The sequence below is a fragment of the Juglans regia genome, chromosome 13 (genome assembly GCF_001411555.2).
Source record: "Juglans regia cultivar Chandler chromosome 13, Walnut 2.0, whole genome shotgun sequence".
Lineage (NCBI taxonomy): Eukaryota > Viridiplantae > Streptophyta > Magnoliopsida > Fagales > Juglandaceae > Juglans > Juglans regia.
Window position 1 is genome coordinate 19,333,099 of NC_049913.1, and position 25,529 is coordinate 19,358,627.

Here is a 25,529-nt window from a genome sequence, read left to right on the forward strand (position 1 = left end):
TTATTTTGTCTAAAGCAGCATCCCAATTGAGTTTAAGTATTCCACGAGGGGGTGCTTCCCAATGAGAAGGTGCATTCTGGATCTTTGGAGGCTTATTGGCAGTTTGTTGGATCAGCTTAAGTATATCACGAGGGGGTGATTCCCAAACTACTTTGTATATCTATTGAATTATACTTATTGTTAGTTGACGTAGGAAGATAAAATGTCAGGCATATATTATTAAGAGTTACTATTTTAGTGTCTATAAAAAGAGTCTGTAAAGAAAAGGGAGGCATTCGGAAACTTTCATTTGAAGCCAATACTTCTCTTCTCATGTCATTCTCACTTCCTAAAACCTATCTTTTGTAATCCTTCCTTCATGTCTTTTGATTCCAATCCTACTGAAAATTAATCTCCTTGTAAGTATTATGTTTTTAATAAAATCAATATTATCATATATCTTTTATATCTTTAATATTTATTCATGCATATGGTCGATTATACCGCTTCTACTACTTGCTCTCATGCATATGGCTGGAGAAGAATAACGTAAGTGTAATAAAGTTCTTCTAAAAGGTTGAAAAGCAGTTTGAACGGTTCCATCCATTTTTTTTTTATCTATGTATTCTAGATTATCATTAATATTATTTTCTATTTTAGGTAATTGAGTGATATTTTCTAATTGCTATTCATTAGGGAGTGTAATTTGGTTCCAATTAATTTATTTAGGAATTTGTACACTAGAATTTTGTGTACCAGATTGTAATAATAACATATATCCTTTTGGACTGGTAATAAGAGATTGTGGCTCTAATGTTGTTTTCATCAGGTTATAATGGATCTTATATACTACTATTAAAGGATGTGATCCTTTCATCATATGATAACCGTTTATTTTAATATTTAATATTAAATTATGTAGAATATTAGTATCAAATAATGAAAGAGAATAATTAGGATAATAATTAAAATAAATTGGGCCTTGGAACAGTTTTGATTCTACCATGTCTAGTAATGAATCATGAATATTATAGTGTCTCTCATCTCTTAGACAGAGTAATACTGAGGTATTTAATCCGCTTCTAGTGTGTGGTTTTATAGCTGCTTGTACTAATCCAATATGTATGAAAAAATATTTATGTTCTTTATAATATTTAATAACATATTTTGTTAATAATTTTAATGATCACAATCATTATTTAAACTAATGGTTTTTTCTACTGTTTTAATAGTATAATTAATAAGAAATGATAATTTAGAAGAAAAAGTGGATTGTTTGTATATTTGATTTTTTGGAACATTAGGAATTGTCCAATCTTGTAAATTTTTTTTTATATCTATTATACTATAATCTTCTTGGTTGATATTATCAGGTTCTATGGGAATACTAGTTGTGGATTCATTAGATTTAAATAAAGAATTCATTGAGACAGGTTTTAAAGGTAAATATTTCCTATATTCAAAGAAAATTAAGTAGATTAATATCTTTATTTTCTTTTTCTATAGGTTATCTTCGTTAAAAATATGCATAAATAATTTATTTATTTTTTATTTTTTTATAAAGCAAGAATACTCAGATAGTACCTTATACTTTATTTTCTTTTCTTAAGAATACTGAGATGATATCTTATACTTAGATGATATCTTATACAAAGAATACGTCTTTGGTATCAGAGTCATTCCTCTATTACCGCTTGTCTTCTTTGAAATACATTATATTTACTATCACACACTATACATTAGTATAGTGATTTATATACTAATTTATATATAAACTTAAAGTTTATTACTAATAGTAATATAGTATTAGACTATTAGTATTAGGCCATAAAATGTAAATTATAATTAATATACATTATATACTAATTTATATTAATATTACTAATTTACTAATGTATTAGTAAAAACGTCACACGGTGCCGTTTTGCAATATAAAAACGATCCCATTTTACATTGAGTGCGGGCTGGGCTGACATTTTTGCCCTTTTGGGCTATGTTGTTGGGTTTCTCTCTCTCTCTCTCTCTCTCTCTCTCTCTAAACCCTAAATCTAAATCAATTTTACTCTATGCTTTAACCCTAAGTTTTTTAGTTATAGCTTTTAGAATTATTTTATCACTTAATTTTAATTATTAGTATTTATTATTAACAATTATTATTTAATTAATGTCAAATTACAATGTTATTATACTATATTATTACATGTTATTAACTCAATATAATATTTTATACTCATTTCTAACTTTTAAGTTATTCCTATAGTATTCAATAGGCGATTAGTATTATAAACTTATACTATAGTATTTAAATTATAAGTTATATAAATATGAAAAGTTATTATATATTAGTCTTAGATGTTATTATACTTGAGTTTAACTAACTAAATATATAAAATTTATATCTTAGTACTTTAGTTATTATAAATTTATATATTAGTGTTTATCCATTAATGTTACATGTTACTATGCATTTTAGTGTTTATACATTAGTATTAAATGTTATTATATTTATATTTATATGATTAATATATAAAAAAACACATATTTTTATAAAATATGTATAATATCGGAGCGGAGTCGGAGTCGGATGGAAAAGTTGGAGTCAATTCACTTGCACCTCAGCCTTCGACTCCGACTCCGACTTCCTAGAGGGAAAAATTCCGACTTTGAATCCGACTTGTCGGAGTCGAAATCGGAGTTTTTTTTAATTTTTTAGTCGGAATCAGAGTTAGAGGTGTCACTGGCCGACTCCGGCTTTGATTCGATCCGACTCTAACTTTGCCTTCCGAATCCGACTCCGACTTTGAATCCGACTCCGATATTATGCATATGTTATAAAAATATGTATTTATTTATACATTTATCATATATATTAATATATTTATTTAGTTATATAACTATAACTTATATAGTTAAATTCTTTTTTTTTTTATAAAGAAAATATATCTTTATTCATCAACAACAAGGGAAAATACAAATAAGAATATCATGGAGATTAATTTTGACTCCTAGAACCCCCAAAACATCTTTGCTTAGAGCATGAGCTACCTTATTATAATCCCTCCCAACATGGTTCACTGACCAATGTTCAAAACCTGCCAAAATATCTAGAATTTCTGCTATAAACATTCCATAACAAGTATCATCAACTTGTTGCTTTTGAATCTTATCAACAACTAGTAGAGAATCTTCTTCCAATATGACATTCTTGAAGCCTTGCTCTTCACGAAATTTTATTGCATAAAATGCAGCAATGGTCTCGGCTAGTATAGGATCAGGGTATAAGTCATAATTCTTTCTCATTGTGCCTTTCACAAATCCATCACAATCACGAATAATGACTCCAAAACCAGCCTTGCAATTGACTTTATCTACTGTTGCATCCTAGTTGATCTTGTGAGCATTTGTAGGTGGAGCATGCCAAGTTTATTGAGCTTGATTTGTATTTCTTAGAGAAGCTTCAGTTTTGTAGCTTGCCTATTTAAACGCATTCATCAGTGTCATAGAGTGTTGCACTAACTGATTGAGATGAGAGAACAAGCCAGTGAAAACAAACTCATTCCTTCTTGCCTAGATTTTCCAAGCAGTTATAGCAAACTCTTCAATTAAATTCTGATCAAACATTCCAAAATGCTCCTCCATAAATGCTTTGAAAGTAGAACTTTGAGAATTAAGTTTTTGAAAACGAAGAGAACACTGCCCCCAAACATTTCTAGCTGAAATTCAATCCCATAAAGCATCCATGGCTATTTTAGAGTGCTGCTCACAAATTGAATAATTTGACTCTTCCACCACTTTCCTTCTAAACAGATTTAGTTTAGTTGGTAGAGCCTCTTGACATGCCCTCCATAGAAAAGTCTTGCAAGCTTGAGGAGCATTGAGATTCCATAATTTAGTCCAAGGTTCTGAAGGAGATTGGAAATTAGAAGATTGACCTTGCTGCTAAGCTTTGCTTGCAATTCTTAAATGATATGCACTTTTTACTGTGAACAAACCATTTGAGGTGCATCTCCATATAAGTTTATTAGGGCTTTGGCAAGAATTGAGTGGAATAGTCTTGATAATGTCTACTTCCTCTTCTAAAAATATGGCCTGCACTAGAGGAATATTCCAATGTTTTATGGATGGCTATATGAGAACTGAAGCCTTAGTATCTACCTGAAGAAATCTTATTGAACTCTGAATCTTGAAAGTGTCAGGCCAAGGAATCCATTTGTCATCCCAAATACAAACTTGTTCTCCATTTCCTATTCTCCAAAAGAGTCCCTCATTTAACAAAGGTTTAGCAGCTAGAAAACTCTGCCAAACATAAAAATGTCTGCTTCCCAACTTTGCTTGAAGAAAGTTGGCATGTGGAAAATATTTTGCTTTAAGAACCTAAGCTGCTAATGAATGTGGATTTTAAGAACCCTCAAATATTATTTGCCATTCTTCTTAGACTTCCTCATATGATCCCACTTGATCCAATGAATCTTGCTTTCATTAGCCTGTTGACCCCACCAAAAGCTCCTAACAGTTTTGTTCAGTTGATTGATAAGCTGTTTTGGTAATTTAAAAAGCCCCATACAATAAGCAGGTATAGCCTGAATAATGGATTTAATCAACACCTCTTTACCAGCTTTAGATAGAAACTGAGTTTTCCAATTGCTCAACCTAGCCTTAACTTTGTCAATAATATTCTTGAATGAGTTGGCTCTAGATCTGCACATGGTGACAGGCAATCCTAGGTACTTTTTGTAAGAAGTAGTAGCTTGAACTCTTGCAGCTCGAATGATCAAATCCTTTGACTTTTGTCTTGTGTTACTGCTGAAAAATAGTGAAGTCTTATCCTTGTTGAACTTCTGACCTGAAACTTTTTCATATAGATCTAATATCTTGGCCAACCTGCTCCACTCAATGCAGTTAGCTTTACAGAATAAGAGACTGACATCTACAAAAAATAGATGATTGGTTGAAACTTGGTGTCTACCTAGTTTAAGCCCAGCGAGAATACCATCCCTTTAAGCTTTGTTTAATAAGCAACTGAATGCCTCAGAACATATGATAAAGAGGTAGGGTGATAGGGGATCACCCTACCTAATGCCTCTTGTAGGTTTGAAACTTTGCTGAGGTGTGCCATTTAAAATGATAGAATAAGAAACTATTGAGACACATTGCATAATCAGGTCAATCCATCTTATTGCAAATCCTATTTTCTTCATGACTGCCTCCAAAAATTTCACTCAATCATATCATAGGCCTTGCTCATATCTAGTTTGAGTGCCATATAACCTTCTCTTCCCTTCATTCTGCACTTTATAGTATGCAAGGCTTTAGAAGCAATAATAACATTGTCTGAAATGAGCCTACTTGAAACAAATGCACTCTGAGTTGGTGAGATCAGATTTGGAAGTACTTTTTTCAATCTATTTGCCAGCACCTTTGCTATAATTTTATAAAGAACATTGCAGAGACTTATCGGTCTGAAGTCATAAACAAAGGAAGGCCTCTTCTTTTTAGGTATTAGAGCAATAAAAGTCTCATTGAAACCATGTGTCCAGCTTCCATAATTAAGAACTTCCAAGACTGCTTCACAGACACCAGGCCCCACAATGTCACAATGTTGTTGGTAAAATCCAACTTGAAATCCAACTGGTCCAAGAGATCCAAGAGAATTCATTGAAAATATTACCTCCTTAACTTCCAGCTCATAATAGTTTAGTGTATATAAATATCATAGTATTACTATCATATATAAACAAGTATAGAAATAAGTTAGGCACTAATATTAAAATAAGCCTAGTATAATAAGTTAATAATACAAAATACTAATTTACTAAAGTATAATAACATGTAATTAGACATTATAGTATAAGTCATGTATAGAAATAAATTAGACACTAGTATAGAAATAACTAATAAGTCTAGTATAATAAGTTAATAACACATAATACTAATTTACTAAAGTATAATAACATGTAATTACACACTAAAAGTAAGTCTAGTATAGAAATAAGTTATAAATAAATTAGACACTAGTATAGAAATAAGTCTAAATATAATAAGTTAATAGCACATAATACTATAGTATAATAACTTGTAATTAGACACCAGAAATAATATGTAATACTATAGTATGATAAAATGTAATTAGACACTTAGTCTAATATAAAAATAAGTTAGATAATATTAGTATAGAAGTAAATTAACAATGAATGATTTAGTTTTAGTTTTTAATTTTTGAAAAAACTAAAATTTGAAAGTACACAAAGAATTCTTTTTTAAATGTGGGCCAAATATGAAACTAAAAAAAAAATCCAAAACAAAGCCCAAATCCGACTTAGCTCCGAAAAGTCGGAGTTGAAGTTGATTCGCAGCTACACAAGTCGAAGTTTAAATCTGAACTCCGATAGAATCCGACTCCAACTATGTCGGTGCTCACCCCTAACTAAATTTATTATTTAACTCTTGCAAATGAGAGTCCATAGTAACATTAAATATATCCAGTCTTGTAACGAAATTCTATTAACACTTCTTGTTGATCACGGTAGCATTAAAATGGGGATCTTAGGAATTTCAATGCCATCTTTTACAAAACGATATTACGCTTTTAAATAATTAGGATAATTGTGAATAAACCCAACTCGAAATCGGGCTTGTACAAACGAAAACATAGGACAAAGCCGAGGGAGAAGATTTAGGCCCCCTTTCAATAAGTTGTTGGTCTAATTTCATCTTACTTTATCTCAATATCTAAATCCTACTCAAACACAAATACTTTTTATTTTTTATTTTTATATATTTTTTCATCTAATCATTACAAATTTTCTAAACTTTCATATAAAACATAAAAAACAATTCAACTTTTTAAAATCTCAAAATAAAAATAATATTTAAAATATTATATTTTAATTTTATAATATTTTAATTTAATTTTTTCCTCTCATCTCACAAAACCTAATAAAAGTCTTAACTCAAATTATTTACTAATATTCATAAAACATCTCATTATTATCCAAACGATGCTTTAGAAAATTTTTGAAATTCACTTAAAACTTTCTTAAAATAAAAGTAATGATGAAAATAGTATAATTAAGATCAATAGAATTAATGATTTTTTTTTTTTAAAAATGAAGTAACTGCCATATCAGTAGCTGGCAGACTCCATCAAAAGCGTAGTGTGAGTCCGCCCATTATAGATATGAATACGCCAGTTGTATTTTTTATTTCATTTTCACGCATGCATCATGGTATATCATATACATTAATAATATATATATATATATAGAAGAGTGCTACAGTTATAAATGAATTACACAAAAATAATCACACAAATTAACGTGACTTCATGTGAGCCGTCAGATCTGTATCATAATAAAAATAATTTTACAATCTGACAGACCACATCAAGATATATCAGTTTGTGAGATTATTTTTATGTAATCAATTTGTGGCGATGGAAAGACCTAAAATTCCTACTTCTAGCTTCAATTATAATCGAAAAAAATTATGAAGCTTTGACAATTTAATTCCATTAATTCTAGATCAAAATTTAGCACTATTTGGATCTTCAGGGACACGCGGTTTAGCCAATTAATCCATGCATATCTACACTGTTTTTTAATATTCTTGGATTTTTAATTTCTTTCCTGGGTTTTCTTAAATATATTAGCTCAGACTTAACTTAAGGTATATGCAGTGCAGCTGTCTCAAGGTTTGATTTTTTGCATGCATGCTCAGCCACTACCAGACATAGACCAGAGAGTTCATCACAATTTCTCCAAAAAGTATAGACTAGTTTTGGCTTTCACATTGACAAAAATTTACTGCAAGTTTATTATTGACCTCAACAAATTGTCTATATATCTGTATGTGTGTGTGTGAATAATTGGGCACAAAAATTGATCTGCTACTCTCAAATTCTCAATTTTGCAAATTGGGCACAAAAATTTATTTGTCCATTCTTAGTTGAAAAACTCATTTGGACATTAGAAAAAATTTACTTTTGAATCTACTCAACATCATCTAATGATTCTAATGGATTGGTCTTGCTAAAAGGAACTGAGTTCTTGGAATTCTACAACCTCATATATTAAAAGAACAGGATAAATAGATTACAGGCTATTACAAGACCAGAGAAGAAATCGCATGAGGAAGAGAGGAAGCTGAACCCACCCATGCGTATGAATTTCAGTAGATTCCATGTTCTTCCTGTGCTCACCATTTCATCATACATTCTATTACTCATCTATTTCTAGATACACATATATCCATAATCCATCACAGTACTCTAACATAGGCAAAATTGAAAAGAGCCAAATATTTTAAATCCTTTGCGATATCTATTTCCAAGCCGAATATGTAGATAAATTTTTATTTTTTATTTATTTTTTTCCATCTGATCATCGTTTTCCCATCTTTTTTTTTTTCTTGGCATCCAAACAATAGGTAAAGGTAGAGTAGAAATCTCGGCTGGATTGACTTACAGTAGGCGACGCGGCATGGGCAATGGGTGGCGTGAGTCGGTGACCCTAATTTTGCATGGGCGACGGACGGCGTGAAGAGAATTGGATGGGCGACGAATTTTGAGTCTGCGTGGGTGATGGGCGAGTTGAAGAGTCCGTGACTTTGCGTGGGCGACGAGCGGCGTGAGGGTTGAAGAGGCCAAGAGGGGCGTGAGGGTTTAAGGGTACAAGGGTTTAGAGTGGAGGTTTTTTGAGTTTTAGGGTTAACGATATAAAGGTAATTTTTATTTTCTTAACGGATCATAACGGGTTGACCCATTTGTGATCCGTTAAGCAATCGTGTCTTAATGGGTCAAACGGTTTTGACCCGAACCCGTTAAAACTAAATTCTAACTCGCTTTTATTATGTCGTGTTCATGTTGGATTAACGGGTCGTGTCACATATTGCCACCCCTACTCTCAAGCCTGGGTTGAAACCTCCTTGGTTTAATTCTTTATTCACTTTCTCACACTTTCCCTCAAACCAAACACACCATTCAAGCCTCCAAATATCTACACTTCAATATCCTCTAGACCTACATTAATTAGTTAAACTTAATAATATACTTAATAACTTGAAACTATTTAAACCTTTTGAATGGTAATCTCATTCAATGCCTACCTTAAAGGGCGACCTCAAATTTCTTGAAAAACACATCCAAGACAGTAATTGCCCAAATAGCCGAATACCATACGGCAAGGCCCAGTAAGTTATAAGTCAAGCCCATCTCCAATAACATAGTCCATGGCTCAACAACTTTTCTTTTGGTAGAGAATCACCTAATCTAAGTGCCATTATTATAAGCCTACATAAATTTTTTACCTTTTCACCGTGAAGAACTAGAATGTTAGCCCGACGTTGAGATGGTTTTAACTTATCATTTTATCGTATTTTATCTTAATATTAAACATTATTAAAATATAAATATTTTTTATTTATTTTTTTATCTAATTATTACTTAATTATTATAATTTTTTTAAAATTTCAAAACAAACACAAAAAATAATTCAATTTTTTCAAATTTCAAAACAAAAATAATATTAAGAAATCTTATTCTAACAATATTTTGATTTTATAATAATAGTAAAAATGAAACATGCTTTGAAAATTTTAAAAAAAGTGTTTGCAGTGAAAATTATTAAAAATTAAATTACAAAATCTATTTACTAAACATGAGTTCATACATTACAAAGAACCATGCTTAGATTTTCATTTATTCGTGTTCGCTTTATTTCATTCTTGAGTGGGCACACATAAAATAATGAATTGAATACTCAATAATCATTATTTCGTAATGTAAACGTATAATACATTCTTCATTCTTTTCATACTTTAGATAAAATATTTTCTCTCGCAAGATGACATTTCTTTCTCTTTTAAAATAAAAAATCTCTTTCATGTTGTACATTTCTTTTATATAAGGAAAATGCTAGTTTGCATTTTCACTTTGCCTCTTCACTTTGATAGTTTATATATTTAAATTTTTTTTACTTAATGATTAAAGAAGTAATTTTTAATATATTGATATATTTTGTTTATTTTTTAAAAAATATTTAAATATATTAAAAAATATATAAAAAATAAAAATAAAAATTCAGATTTATGGTGTGCTAAGCGGCACGCCTAACGATTCTAGGCAACCTTTATACAATTACATAACATTCAATTAATTTTCATTATTTTTTATCGATGGGTACATACCATTACCTTATGTGTGTTGGGATTAATGGTATATTCTATCTATGACCAGGAATTGGCAGCATTAGATGCACTATCAATATAATTTTAAAAAAAAAAAAAAAAAAAATTCGGCACTACCAATACAACCTAGCCATTACAGCAAACGCCTTTTAAGTGGCAAAAAGAGGCTTGAAAAGGACATGAACGTTGGAGCCTTTTCCCACCATCCCCTGTTGGCAAGCTCTCCTGTTTACCATTATGTTACTCTTGCATTGTCAAGGAAGCAATCCAACTGAGAGAAGGTCAAGTTGGAGTTTGTATTCCCTCTTTCCACCAAACAAACCAAAATGAGTAATGGGTGGGTTCTGGTTTGAATGCGTTTGCTGCTAAAATGAAAGGGAAAATTTCAAAAAAAAAAAAATCTTTTAAAAGATGACAAAAAAGAAAAGAAAATGTATATTTTTTTCTTTAAAAAAAATAATATTTATTATTAATTTTTTTTTTTACTGATTTACAAATACATTCCTTTGAAGCTATATCATTTAATAAAATTCTAGACAGAAATTAGAAGTCTCACATTTCTGTATATCACTTAAAAATATATAAAATAAAATAATAAATATATATATTTTTAAATGATATATAAGAGGGAGACTTGTGTCTAATATATATATATATATATTTTTTTTTTATAAAATTCAAAATAGTAAATACTAACACAATGCCAGGCCACCAGACCGGTAGGCTCTCAACTCTCTCAACTCATAAATTTGCATTTCCCAACAACCACCACCAATAGTACTATAGAAGCCATAAACCTAAAGCCCCTCCCTTTCACCTACTAAACGAGACCACAATCTCTCAATCCTGCAAAACTCCATAGCCATGAGCTTCACTTTAGCCACATTATCGTCGTCGTCGTCGTCAATCAATTCCCTCTCATCCTCCATCTCCACTACAAAACCATCATCTTCTTCTTCGTATCTCCGTTTTAGCACTCCAAATCTCCAGTACACCCACTCTCGCCTCAAAGTCTTTGCTTGCGCGACTCGCACCCCAAATGTCACCACCGAAAGGAACCCCCATCCCATTGTTCGAACACTTGATCGCTACACAAAAGCCGCACTTTTCGTCTGTGCCACGGCCGCAATGATAGCAAAGCTCTCGGTGTTGCCAGCCAGAGCGGAATCTCCTACCGCACTTTCCCAGCAAACCCCGATTCTTGAAGAAGTGCAGGACCAAGCTCAAGCCGAAGCCGAAGCCGAAGCTGCAGCCCAAGACCGAGACCTGTCCTCCCCATTGTCCGAGTTACTCGAATCGAATTCCGAAGCCGTCGAGACCTTGAAGTCGCTATTGCAAGAAAATCTCGAGAATGGAGAGGACGAGCAGGCTCTCAAGGTCCTCAGACGCCTGGTTGCTGCACAGCCCTCTTCAACCGAGTGGAAGTTCCTGATGGGGAGGTTGTTAAACGAAATGGGCGAGGCCGAGAACGCGCGCAGAGTGTTTGAAGAAATTCTAGCTCTTGACCCGTTGTCGTTTGAAGCATTGTTTGAGAACGCTTTGATTATGGACCGGTGTGGGGAAGGCGAGGCCGTGATTAAGCGGTTGGAAGACGCGTTGAATATTGCGTTGGAGGAGAACAAGGCGAAGGAGGCACGGGACGTGCGGTTCATAATGGCACAGATACAGTTTTTGCAGAAGAATGTGGATGAGGCTTTGAGGAGTTACCAGGATTTGGCGAAGGAGGATCCCAAAGATTTTAGGCCCTATTTTTGTATGGGGATGATTTATAGCTTGCAGGACAGGAATGCTGAGGCAAGAGATCAGTTTGCCAAGTACCGGGAGCTTTCTCCAAAGAAGTATGAGGTAGAGGGGTACTTGAGAACCCCATTGTCGAGGATGAAGCTATTTGGTTCGAATGAGAATTAATTTTGGGTTGTTTAGCACTGGGAATATGCAGCAATAATATGGCATTCGGGCAATCCTATGCCTATGTTCAATTTTGATTGCACTTTTTGACTTGGTCCGTTGCTGGTGATGGGAATCATCGTTGGGATAGCTACTTCACTCTTTGACTTGTTTTGTTGCAAGTGATGTGGATCATCATGGTTATTACTTTTCTTGTGGATCCTGTGAAGGTTTCTCTCAATACTGATACTAAATAATCTGTTTCACCCGAACTTGGTTCTTCCCTGGTTTTCTGGTGCTTTGTCATTGCTGTGCTATGTGGTTTTAGGCAATTTTCCTAGTTTATAGAGTAGATTCCTGTTATGTTTAGAATAGGTGGAATGGATGATCTAAGGCTACTGCAATGAAGAAACATGATGCCTGAGCACTTGGAAGTGCAAGAGTATGTCAATTATGTCTGAAGGTGACGTTGGAGGAATAGGCCAAGACAAAGGTCTTGATTTCAATGTGCAATCACAGTTTGCTAAAACTCAAATCTTTGAATACTTCTTTTGGTAAATATAGGTTCAAATGTTGATTTTTGGCCAATTCAAGATTAACGGGCAGATTAATGTTATGGTTGTTAGTAGTTGATTGTCAGTGGAGTATTATTAGTATTATGGTTGTTAGTAGTTGTTTTTCAGTGAAGCAATGATGTTGCTGGGTGATGTTAGTAATTGTTCTTATTGGGTTGCTGGTACGGTGAATAAAGTTTTGTAGTGAACTTGGGAGTCTTTAAGATTAATTATTTTTTCTCCTCTAATTGTTTACAATCAAGATAGGTAAATCATAGGAGAAAGCCACTGCTTTCCGCTCAGCTATGGATGAACTACCGTATCTTGTTGTTTGAAGTGGAAGTCGGCAAGGCTGTTGAGCAAAACATAAGAGATGTAAAACAATGGACGATCTCTGTTTTTTGTAGAAGAGAAGGCATCAGTCATTTGCCTTTAAAGTAAAGGCTGCCCCCAGGGAGATCAGTTTTCTGGTTGCTTGTTGAGTAATGATTTTTTTACTTGTTAGGATAGTAGTGGAGGTCAATAATGCTCCGAGATAAACTTTGGTAGTCTCAATATATAAATTCTTGTTAAAAGCATTTGTTGAGGCTCATCTATATTATTAGTTGAATGTGATGTTCTTACGAGTTAAGCGTAGTGGCAGTGTCGATTGATGCTAATCGATATTAGTTTGGAAAGGGTGGTCGCATGTCTTTTATTAATTGTAAAACGATAATACTTTTCTAAATTATTTTATAAAATTGCCCTTAATTTAAAGGGTCCTGCTACTGTTACCGATAGCTGGACTGATAAAGTTAAAAAAAAAAAAAAAATTCTTTTTTCTTTTTTGTTTTTCTTTACATATTTTTTAAATATTTTTAAAGATATTTTTTTTTAAAAAAAATACCAATTTATTAATAAACACTTCCTTAACCGGTAAGTGTTTTTTTTTTGTTGAAAAAAACAAGTATTGGTCAAATTGGGGTGTCTAATTCATCAGTCTCCTAGCATTTTCCTAATTTAAAATATGGTTTTGTAAATGGTTGTGAAAAAGGGTCGAATGAGTATCATTTTCCTTTATTAAATAGCTAATTATGTTCAATGCCCCTAAGAAATACACCAATAATGAAACACCCTTCTACACAAATCTGTCAATTATTTTCAATAAGTTTTGAGTATTATTGCACGAGTGATGTTATATATACATTTCACTATACAGAGTATCAAGTTGTGGCTTACAATGAAATACCACCAAAACAATACATGAAGTGCATGAAATAATTAGTCCAAATCCATAATTAGCCGCCCTTGATGTGTTGTTGGAATAATTTTTTGTTCAGGTAATTGAATAAGTAATTCTATATATAATCGTAAAGTGCGTAAACGCTACGTAATCGCTTTAAAAGAGAATTTTGTTCACTATTAAAAAATTAATTTTTTTCATGTGAGTCCTACGTTTTATTCAGTTTTTCGTGATTGCACAATTCACGATTGTAAATATCTTTTCTCTAATTGAAATTCTTTAAGAATGTAGTAAAAAACATTATATCTATCATAATGGGAGAAATGAATGGTCAAGTAAGACCATAGTATTTTGAAACCGAAATGCACCCACTAAATGGGAGAATTGATGGGTTTTCTCCAAATTTAAATGTTTAAAAGGGTAAGAAATAAAATGAAAGATAATAGATAGACAATGAAGGGTCTTTTGGCAATGAGAGGAAGAAGTAATCAAATGCTTGCAATTAAAAGAAATAATGCTTTCAAGACAAAGTTATTTTATTGTGAAATCAAAGAAGGCGCTTTGAAAATTGAGAAATGATATAGGTAATAGACAGCTGAAAATGAAAGAGATAATATTTTATTTTCTATTGTGCCGAGAGAGCTCACTCTCTTCAGCTCAAGGTACATGAGTAACCTCAAAACTTGAATAACAGTGCTTGGCAAGGACAAGTTCTCGTCTTCATTGATTTTCTTGTCTGATTTGCCATATTCGTTATTGCTCACTTTGTTATTTATCAATTTTCATAGCACGTATTCGAATCTATTTTTCCCAACACTTTTTCCCCAAAATTCCAATTCCTGTCCCCTCAACCAATTAAACAAGTTTGAACCTTAGCCATGGTCATAAGGAGCACTTATCTAGGTTCAATTTTCCTACAGAATGTTCAACATTATACTTGATGGAAAAGTCCTTGCATAAATTTCTTCACAAGCTTAGCAAAACCACGTCGTTTTTACACCAGGATTGCATGATATTAAAAAAAAGCTGTTGTATAGGAAGCACAGGCTTTTTTACACAAAACAAGAGACATGAACAAATTAAAAAATTGCACCAAATACATAGGCAACCAAATACATAGGCAAGCAACAGAAGACCTCCATAGCTTAAAGTATTTCAAATTTTAGGAGCACCAACCACAACATGAAAACGAGTAAGGGATGCGACCAGTTCGGCGTATATACTCTGTTTGTTGCTCAGTTTTTGAAGCTTGCCGGTTTCTCTTGGTTTCGGCTGCTGCTCGCTTTTCTTCAGCCTTGTGCCTTGCAGCTGCTAATTTATTCATAAGCTTATCATGTGCTTGCCCCCTCATTCTTTCAACCTCTACCTGAAAACCACACACTGTCAAAAATACAGTGTAAACTGATGGATTTTTGTGATATCATCTGTGTGAAGTTAGAGTTTACTATAATACTTGAACTTAACAAGTTCTTGACAATTGAGATTTCAGAAGAAAGTGAATACTCATTTAACAAGCAATCTGCAATAGGTATAGTTAACATTCCAAAATGGTAATTTAAGCTTCGTGAGAATCAAACTAACCCTTTATTGGCTCTGCCACAACTAGAGATCACTCCTCTTGAATCATAATTGATAGACAGAAAATCATTTTAGTTCTCTATTCTCTATTGGGCCTGATGTATGGAGGCTGACCCATGATGATAATGCCCCCACTTTGATTGCAATGAGAAGAGTCATATAGTGCTCATCAAAGCCCTCTCATAATAACTGCACAAAATGTTGAATTTCTTTCATTTTTTTTTTCCTACTGGAAGACTTCATACCAGAACACGTCATGCTATCATTCAGAGGAAAGAGCACAAGAATTTAGGATCCACCACTGAGACCACATTTCCAGTAGCACTTGGCTTCCCATGCTTGAGCAGCAAGCATATTTTCAATGGTTTGCAATTTTTTGATAAGTAAATGGTTTGCAATTAATAGATTCCTCGTGGATCCATCTCCCAACCTGAAAACACAATCTACACCACTGCCCGAACCATCCCCCCACTCCTATTTGAATTCTTTCCCTTTCCTAATCACAAATTTCCATTCTGAGCCCTGAGACAAATCCACGTCAGCCACTAACTTTTATTTAAGTGTCAATTACCACAGCCTCCTACTGCTCACCCACATCCAAGGCTTCATTAGTGACCAACAACCTCCTACAGCTCGCCCACATCCAGAGCTTCATTAGTGACCAACAAGCCTTTAATCATTGCCAACCCTCATGGGTCTTCCCCAAAACCCCCGAGTAACTCATAATCAAAAAAATTACATAGTTGAATCATAATATACCCAGAAGGCAATGACCAAAAAAGACAACAATTGTAGATATTGACTTCTATACTAAAATAAGAAATACAAAGAATCCTAGAGTATATAATTATCATCATCTTAAACCATCGAATGATCATCATTGTCATAAAAATATTTGTAATACACAAGTGCACCTCCGGTAATTCAAAGGGAAGTTCCTCTAGTCTGATGGCCTCTAGAAATTGTTTGCACCCAAGAGGATTCAAACCTTAGACTTGGAGGGAGCATACTACCAAGACCAAGGCCTTTACCACTTGAGCCAACCCCTAGGGGTTATATCCATGTTATTTTTAATAAAACATTTAGAAATAACAGAAGGTGTTTACATCTTGCTCAAGTTCGGTTTAGAAAGATTATGGAAATGATGGACAAGTTGATGTAGGGTCTACCATCCAAAAGGAACTAGAAAAGGCTCATATTTGATTGCAGCTAAATGTTTGGTTTTGAGAAATCTTTTGCAGATTTTTCAAGGCAGAAACAATCTCTAGGGTCTTGGATGTTAGGATGAAGGATCAATGTAGAAAGAAGATGGGTTATCCCATTATGCAAAGTAATGTTTTTCAGTTCAAAAGAATATAAGGGCTGTTTTTACTTGTTGGGGTTGGTTGTATAATTAGGTACAACAGCATCTCACTCAAATATGCAAAAGAAGAATATTAACCAAATCCAACTGTGGACAACACGTCACCTCAAACTTATCCCTAACTTTATAGGTTTCCTTGGTCTTTAAGAAACCACCGATTTTGCCTTAGATTTAAGAATCAGCTCTGGATATATGAAAAACTTTCATAATGAATTTGAGGCGGGCATGCTTTTACAGCAGCTTCACAGTATATTGTACAACCGATCAATCCCATCATTCCCTTCTTTACTGTAATAACGTCCAGAAACACGATACTTGCGCATCAAAACCTCTATACTCATAGACAGGCTTCTACCGCAACATCCCAGTTACACTTGAGTTTCTTTTACAAGAAATGTCATCTCATCACCTTCCTTCGGAGATGATTCAGCATATCAGACAATATTCTTTCTTATATCTATATAATTTTTTTTTTATTGGCACCGGGTGTCCGGAACAACATCCCGACTAATCCCGGGGGTGCACAGGCCCTCAACAAGGAGTTCCATGCAAGTGCACATCAGGTAATTCAAGGGAAAAATCCCCCAGTCCGATGGCCCCTAGAGATTGTTTGCACCCAAGGGGATTTGAATCTTAGACCTAGGGGGAGCATACCCCCAAGCCCAAGGCCTTTACCACTTGAGCCAACCGTTAGGGGTTTCTTATATCTATATAATCAGACTAGATTCAATCTTTATGTTTACAGAGAACATCAAAACCAAATGGGAGGAAATATTAAGATGTAATATCTGCTTTGCTATCGCAACCACCAGATCCTCAGGTCCCTAGACATTAGGTGCTGAAGTACAAGATTCTGCCTTGTTCTTGGCATGAAATGAGATATCTTATTGAAAAGGCCAAGCAAGAGGTCATAGTGAAGCAGAAAAGCTTAATTACATGGCTGATTGTCTAAAATATATATTTTCGACAAGAGAAAGGCTACATGTAAAAATAAATGAGATGATAATAGCTACAACAATAAAGGAATTGGCAAGAAAAGTATAGAGTACCTCAACTTTCCTCATCTCAGCTTCTGTTTTGGCTTTTTGATGATTCTCCCATGCCTGAATTTTCATCTCTTCACGTTTGAACCTGGACAATTTAAGTCAAGACGTGCCATTTCATACCACATACAGTGAAGTAATTATAAATAACAACTCAAGCATAAATGTCTTTTAGATTTGCCCAGGGTGTCCGGGACAAAGTACAACTCAAGCATAAATAATGCAGGTATTTCTTTATATGGTTCAGATGCTCCTGCTAATAAGTATCCTGTTCCACCAACCTGGTAGATTATAGTAGAAGAATTTTAGGCATAGTCTCATCTCTTATTTCCTCCCTTAACAGATGTGGTAATGTCTCCATACTTACCAAGCAAAAGACGATGCGCAATATGTGAGCTTCAAAAGTAATACACATTTGGTCCGCTGTCCCTAAGTTTTCAAAATGATCCCTACAATATTCTGCTCAATAAGGTGACTATGTACAGACAATAAGCTCAACAATTATTGTAACTGAACTAGCACGCTCAGGCGACGCTCTTGTATATGTCCCGTATGCCTGAGCTTTTGCCCATTCTTATGATCAATAAAATTTTGTTTGCCAATAAAAAAAAAAAAATTATTGTAACATTCATATCTACCACACTTATCCTCCATTCTGGAATTTGTCGGACCAGATGTTATATTATTTGATTAAAAAAAGTTTTTTCTGACAAATGACATGCCATAACTAGTCACTCGTTGACATTTGAAATATAGAGGGTGAAGGTGCGGGACAATACATTAGCCATCCATATGGAGATTCCATAACGTTAACACTAAAAAAAGGGGAAAATCTATGGCTTTGTGATTTCACCTGGCCAAATATTTGGCTTTCTCCGCCTCCTCCCAAGCTGCTGCACGTGTCTCAGTGACACTCTTAGCTGCCTTCTCTGAAGCTAAAGCTTTCAGTGAAGTGGACGCATCCTTATCCTCCTCTTTGCTAGCCCAAGCAGCAATATTCATTTTCCCCAGCTGTGTCCCAAGAACCATAATCTCTCTCCTAGTTTTCATCTGTAGCTCCTTTTCAGATAACTCATTCTTGTTAAGTTCCAGATGATCATTATGTGGATCAGATGGTGATGAAGCAGAGGCAGCTCTGCCTGGAGTAGTTGGCCTAGAAGAAATTGGGCTGCGCATTGGTGTTGTTGCCCTCACAGGAGTTCCAGTCCTGGAAGGTTCTTGGCTAGCAATAGGAGTCATTTCAGTGCCCATATCTCTCATTGATACAGACCGAGCTGTTGAGGGAGGCGGTATAAATGTAGTTGCACTCTGGATGGCTACAGATGAATCATGTTGGCTGAGATTAACTGCCAAAGAAACAAAAACATAAAGCAATTAACCAATACTATCCAAGCAATTATTTTTAGTGCTTTTTCTAAATATATATTTTTTTAGGACAATGCTAGGGTGACTACCAAATGTACCCACCAAATATGCACACTAATACAAATGAGTTTTTTCATTTTTCTTTTAGCATTTTTTAAACATCATTAACCATTAAGAAAAAAATAAAAAGTATATATAAATTCACTAATATTCACTTTGTTAACCATTAAGAAAAAATAAAAATAAATAAAAAAATAAAAATATGAGTGGGCATATTTGGTAGTCATACTATCATTTTCCATTTTTTTTATATAAGTAATAAGAAGTTTTATTAAAGCAAGTAAATAGGCATAGCTTTTTCTAAATATATTATGCATGGAAGTTACTTTATCTTCAGAGACAATAATCCACTCTACTTAAATCTGGAATCTTGTTGTTACAATACTTTCTCTGAAAGGAATTGCGACACTTTACTATAAGTTTCTTAATAATGGGACAACATTTCCTTGTTTTCTTCATATTTTGGAAATGCAATAAAATGAAAATCTCATTTATCAGTTCATCTTCTTATCATATTTCAGCAAACTGTCCTAATAAAAAAAAAAAAATTCAGCAAACTGTAATTCATTTTCCTCCAGAAAGAGTACATTGTTAGAATTTTTCATCGCCAGTGCAGCCACTTTTTACAACCTTATGTCACACTTGAATAAGAGAACCTGTAACTAAATTTGGCGGATGATTATGAAAAGGAAACTTTTATACACCATACTGCCATCTCACTTTCATCCCACTAAGTAAGATGTGACACATTTATCACCATTAAATGATAATTTATTGCATGCTTCTTTATCATCTAATGGTGATAAATGTGCCACATACTACTTAGTATGATCAAAATAGGATGAAAATGTGGTGTATAATATTACTCTTATGAAAATATTAAAAAGTCCACGAGTAATGTAAGATCACATTAAATTTTAAAAATTCCACCAAAATGGGGTCCATGCTCTCCACCATAACCAGGGACGAAGCCAAGATTTTATGGCTCATTTGAACACTTCGAATATCTCATAATTCTTTGCAATGTGAATAGTAGTGAAACGGTTTGAGTAAGATGTTTTAATGGATTTTGGAAAATGAGAGAGAAAAAGTTGAATAAGAATATTAAGTTAAAAATTTGTTTGAATATAAATTTTTAATATTATTTTTGTTTTGAAATTTGAAAATTTTGTATTGTTTTTTGTGTTTTATTTGGAAGTTTGGGAAAGCTGTGTTGGGTTTTGTGTTTGGATAATGATTAGGTGATAATTAGATGAAAAAGTTGAAGATTTGAAATTGAAAACTGTTCTGTGTTTGAGTGATGTTTGGGAAGGAAATTATGAGAAGTTTTAAGAATATCTAAGTGTCCAAACAATGCACAATCAATGAGAGAAAACGACATCAATTAAGCTAATTGAACTTGACATTCTTTTAATGAACAAAAATCAACTATCACATCCATACTAAATCTACCTAAAATTTTCTTTTCTTTTCAAAAACTTTGAAGTTTACATGCATCGTCTAAAACACACACACACACACACACAAGCATGTACATATGAGATTGGAAAAAATTCAAATCATGTGCTCCTCTACAACAAAGATCTCTCCAACCCTTTATGCAATATGTTAGAAGGGTAAGCTCAATGTGAAAGAGAATTATTTTCAATCCTTTTATTAAAAAAATCTTAAAAGTACAAGAAAAAGAACCATAGCCTTCAGTGCTACTCTCTTGCCAGTTCATTCCATTAGATTTCTCACAGAAAAATAGGAAACTAGAAACAACAAAAAAAAAAAAAAAAAAAAGACAAAAGTTTCCAAACAAGTAGCAGAGAGAAGACAAAAGCAGACAATTCGATCTACAATGCAACACAATGTTGCCAGTCTCAAAACAAAAAAAGAATAAAAAAAACTGGTTGGAGAGCAGTTCTGTACAGCCAGAATCTCACTCAGCTGGTAGTGATGCAGGGTACTTCAACAGCTTAAACTCTCAAGTAAAATAACTAGAAAGGTAGGGATTTGCAGGATTTAATTAGTAACATAACCAAGTCAAAAGAGATTGGGAATGCCAAAAAGAAAATCATCTTTTTTACAAGTGACACAAAGAAAATGATAAAGTTGTCACTCTCTTTTCTGACAAAGACAACACAGATTTCAGGTCATTTTCTTTTAAGCAAATGTAATGTAATGACTCTTAATGTTTAAGAAAACATAAAAAAATAATAGCATAGCATAGTTACAATGTACTACATGAACACAAGTGCCACAACATTAGGTGATCAATCCTAGAAAACACAATAGATACCGTTCTTGACCTCAGAACAGACTAAATATTAATCCAATGTGATTACATTGTTGGAATTGTCCTGCAAAGAATGAACTTTCCACAAAAGATAAGTGAGAATATGAACCAATCTTTACACTAAATGTAATCCTTACTCACTGACTCTCCAACAGAGTTCTCAATCATGAGGACAGGCTTGCCATATGAATCTGCAATTGGATAGGGGTCGTCTACTTCCCAACTGACAAACTTCATCCCCGCACATTCCATCTTAGCTTGATTTGTATCAATCCGCTTCGTATCTGGTTCTTCGAAAGAAGCAACTCTTTGTTCTGGAACTTCAACAACAACCTTAGCAGACAGCTGATAACCAACATTAGCCGCCTTTCGTGATCCAACTCCTTGCCCACCATGCACTTGAGCCTGCCCCATCTTTGGCCGGTTTGAAGTAGGGCTTGCAATCCACTTTTGGGCATCATCCCATTTGGATGGTGCAGGTTTTGAGAATGGCCCAAGAGGCACTCTCTGGTGGGCCCGCTCAGCCTTCTGAAACTCAAAGAGGGCTGAGGACACAGTCATGCCGTCGTGCCCACCATCACAATCCAATGTAGAATCTTCTTGAGTTTTATGCCTTGAATTGATTAATGTGTTCAATCTGCGGTCAGTTACTATGTCCGAGCCTAATGAGTAGACTGCAGTTGAAGTGGAGCACTCAGGAAGAACAGTCACAACATCTACAACTTTGCAATTATCAGAACCGCTATCACCTGAAAAAAGTTTCCCACAAGCAATTAATGGATTTCAAAATCATCTCTTTGCTCTTTTACTTGGTAATGTTTCCTGTTCTGTCATATAAATAAAGCATCCAAACATAGAAACTCAAAACTCGTGCACAAAATTTAGACCAAACGTGGCGCAATGGTTTACATTGGAAATATTTCCCTGGAAAAATACGTATATAACGGCATATAATAGCAGGCGCAAACAAGATGTCCGCAAACCAAACAGTACCTATTCCTCCTTAGGCTCTCGAGACGTCCCAGAAAATGAAAAGGAAGAAATGATAACTTTGACTCTTAGGCATGATTTGTTTTCACAAACTATCTCATTTCATTTAATCATTACAATTTTCTAAACTCCCAAATAAAAGACAAACAATAATTCAATTTTTTAAAATTTAAACACAAAAATAATATTAAAAAAATGAAATATTAGCCACAAAAAATCTTATAAAAGTAAATCCGTAAACTGACATAATTTGATATAATACGTTAGATTGTAAAGTTAATTTTATTATAAAGTAGATCTAACATATCATATTAAACCATGTTAATTTGTGGATTTATTTTTATGTAATCTCTTTGTGTATAATATTTTAATATTTTAAATTTTAATAATATTTTATTCAATATATACGAGGCCTTAGTAGTCAAGTCATATGGAATTTCCAACAAAAATATAAATCGACGCATAAAGTACACTAGAAATATGTTTTCTTTTTTTAGTAAGTGAAATAGTAGTGCAATAAAAGAACAGAGTGGAGTAATAAAAAATGTGACTCCTACTACGTTCAAAAAATTCAAAATTTTAAGAAAGTATTTCCGGTGGAGTAGAAAAGAAATAACTCAATTTTAATAATCAGACAAACAAGGTAAACGCGTAGAAAAGTAAATACCAGCGTCATGAATCTGAGGAGAAGAAGAAGAAGACGAATGAGATCTGGAGGTGAAATTAGAGCGAAGCCCTTCCTCTTGGATTGATTTCCTTTTCGCTCCAAGTAGCATGGTCCTCAACTTCCCAGGCGACAATCCCCCACCCTGGCCACCCCCAGAATCCACATTTACATATAAAAAATATGCATTTTTTATCAATTAATTAACAAAATCCCAGCAGATCAGATGCTATTTCCGGGATGATAAATACATTGGTAAACGGGAAAACATAAAGATCATCTGCAAATAAGATGTAAATAGTACACTCCCAGCCAGATTCCATGGAAATGGAGTACATTTTAAAAAAAAAAGAAAAAAAGAAAAACAAAGAAAAGAAGAACCTGAGGCTGTTGGATCCTTTCGTACTCCATGGTTGTGCCCTGCTCAGAAAGCTAAACTCATTGTAAAGCTGCGTTTTCTTGTTTAGTTTTGTTGATGCTGGGAAGCGGTCCCATGCCACTAACAGTCCAGAGAGAGAGAGAGAGAGTCTTTGAGTGTACGTGAAGTTGTGAACAGCGAACTGAGCGGTCAAATCGCTTTCTTTCTATAGTTCTGACTTGCAGTCGCATTTTACTTTTGCTTTCCTCGTCCATTAAAAACAAACTAGAAAAAAAAATTGTTTTCCTCTTTTCCTTTTTTCTCGACACTTTTTTTTTCTTTTTTCAAGCTACAATTGCACCGGCGGTGGCAGTTCACAACTAGTCCTTTGGCAGATCTGGACTTACTTTTGGAATTTACATTCTTTTATTTTGGAATTTATTATTTTAAATTAATGTGTTGTCTTTTAGATAAATTATTATTTAAAATAAAATTAATTAAAAAGATATGATGTCAAATAACCTAATTAAAAATGACAGATATAAAAGGAGAGTTGCTAAAAAGAAGAAATATAAACACAAAAAGTAAAATTATAATTTATTTATTAAGTATTTAACATTATCTCAAATATTCACATGGAAAATAATAAATATTATAAATATATACTTGACTAATATTTCCAGAGAACAATGATACTGTTTTGGACGCGTTTCACTGCTAATTGAGTCCAATTGCTAACCTGCAACAAAGCAAGATGGTAGTCTGGTGTGGCTGGGGCACCCCCGATCTTTAAGTTAGAAATATGCATGTATTGTCTTACAATGAGAGATTTGTCTGTTACATTGGGTTGCTAACGTTGATCCTTTATAGAGAGATGAATTATTACTGATAAGGATAGTTCAACCCTTCCCCAAATCTCGATATCTTGATCGTCAAATTCCCAGGATATGATTTTAGAATGAATGGATTAACATATCGAGGATAAACAACTCGAACATCTCACTATTTCCTTAGGGGTAAATATTTTTGATCGGTGACAATTATCATATTAATCTCATTGGGCAGTATGAACTCATGATAGCAAGTGTATGGTACACCTTTAGTTTTCTAGCTCATTGGGCCCATTATATGGGCCTCTTACTTGGTACCGTTGGGCCCATCTAGAGGAGATAAAGAGTCTCTTCAGTTATCCTGCAAATTTCTGCTATGCTAGCATGGCGGAAATTTAAAGATTATGAAAGGTTCTTGCTCGTCACGTCAATAATTTTGGTTGGTTGCTCGTGCTTTCATGCTGAGGGGGGTTGTAACAACTCTACATCTGCACCTAGTCACATCACCAGATCATGGCATCTGCACACAGTGATTATGCTGTCAGACCGTTGCATTCTCCCTGGGGTATTTCAACCGTCAAGTTTCTTGTTTTAAGTAGCCCTCTCCTATTTCCTGTTACCTTTTTCACTCCTACTTACTCATCTTCTTCACTGTTCGTACTTTTCATTGAAATCCAACTTCTTTTCTCTAGAATCCTTTATTTATCTCAATGGCTTGTCAGAATGCTTCTCGCCTTTCTTCTCATGGATCTCCTCCCTCCGATGGGGTCTTTGTCGTCCTCCTCTTCCCACGATGTACCCTATTACGAATGTTATTGTTGATGTCGTGTTTCGCAACTTGAGCACTTTTGCAATAACCAAGCTCACGCTACCTGAAAACAAGGAGAAAGGGCTCCGGTGATGTCCAGGGTCACTCCGATGCCAAAGTTAGTGAACGATTCTCTAGGAAATACTCTGATGAATAGCTAGGACAATCAAAAGTTAAGAGAGAGCTCCTATAGAAGGGATGCCCGTTATTTATACCTGATATGGGTCCTGCTACCAATGGAGGTTGTGGCATGTCAGGTGTCAGACCTGCTACCACTCATTTCCTGCTACCACAGTGTGTCAGATCGCGACTCTGGCGACTGGAGGAGATCGTGGCATGTCAGCTGTGCTAGGCCTGTCCTATTG

At 34.0% G+C, this 25,529-nt stretch overlaps 2 protein-coding genes across 3 annotated transcripts; one reads left to right on the forward strand and one right to left on the reverse strand.

The window, feature by feature from the left end:
• Nucleotides 1-10,858: 10,858 nt before the first annotated feature.
• On the forward strand, nucleotides 10,859-12,811 carry LOC109006874 (protein SLOW GREEN 1, chloroplastic). Its single transcript, XM_018986291.2, has one exon. It carries the CDS (start codon nucleotides 11,026-11,028, stop codon nucleotides 12,067-12,069), a length of 1,044 nt encoding a protein of 347 aa, XP_018841836.1. The 5' UTR covers nucleotides 10,859-11,025; the 3' UTR covers nucleotides 12,070-12,811.
• A 1,950-nt stretch (nucleotides 12,812-14,761) lies between these two features.
• On the reverse strand, nucleotides 14,762-23,754 carry LOC109006861. Of its 2 annotated transcripts, none has more exons than XM_018986273.2 (6): nucleotides 23,550-23,725; nucleotides 23,172-23,313; nucleotides 21,652-22,263; nucleotides 18,662-19,154; nucleotides 17,815-17,896; nucleotides 14,762-15,190 (listed from the first exon to the last, which is right to left on the reverse strand). In XM_018986273.2, exons 1-6 carry the CDS (start codon nucleotides 23,577-23,579, stop codon nucleotides 14,987-14,989), a joined length of 1,563 nt encoding a protein of 520 aa, XP_018841818.1. In that variant the 5' UTR covers nucleotides 23,580-23,725; the 3' UTR covers nucleotides 14,762-14,986. The 2 variants fall into 2 exon arrangements, with proteins under 2 accessions (XP_018841818.1, XP_018841826.1); XM_018986281.2 differs by having other exon boundaries at nucleotides 15,125-15,204; nucleotides 23,550-23,754.
• Nucleotides 23,755-25,529: the final 1,775 nt, after the last annotated feature.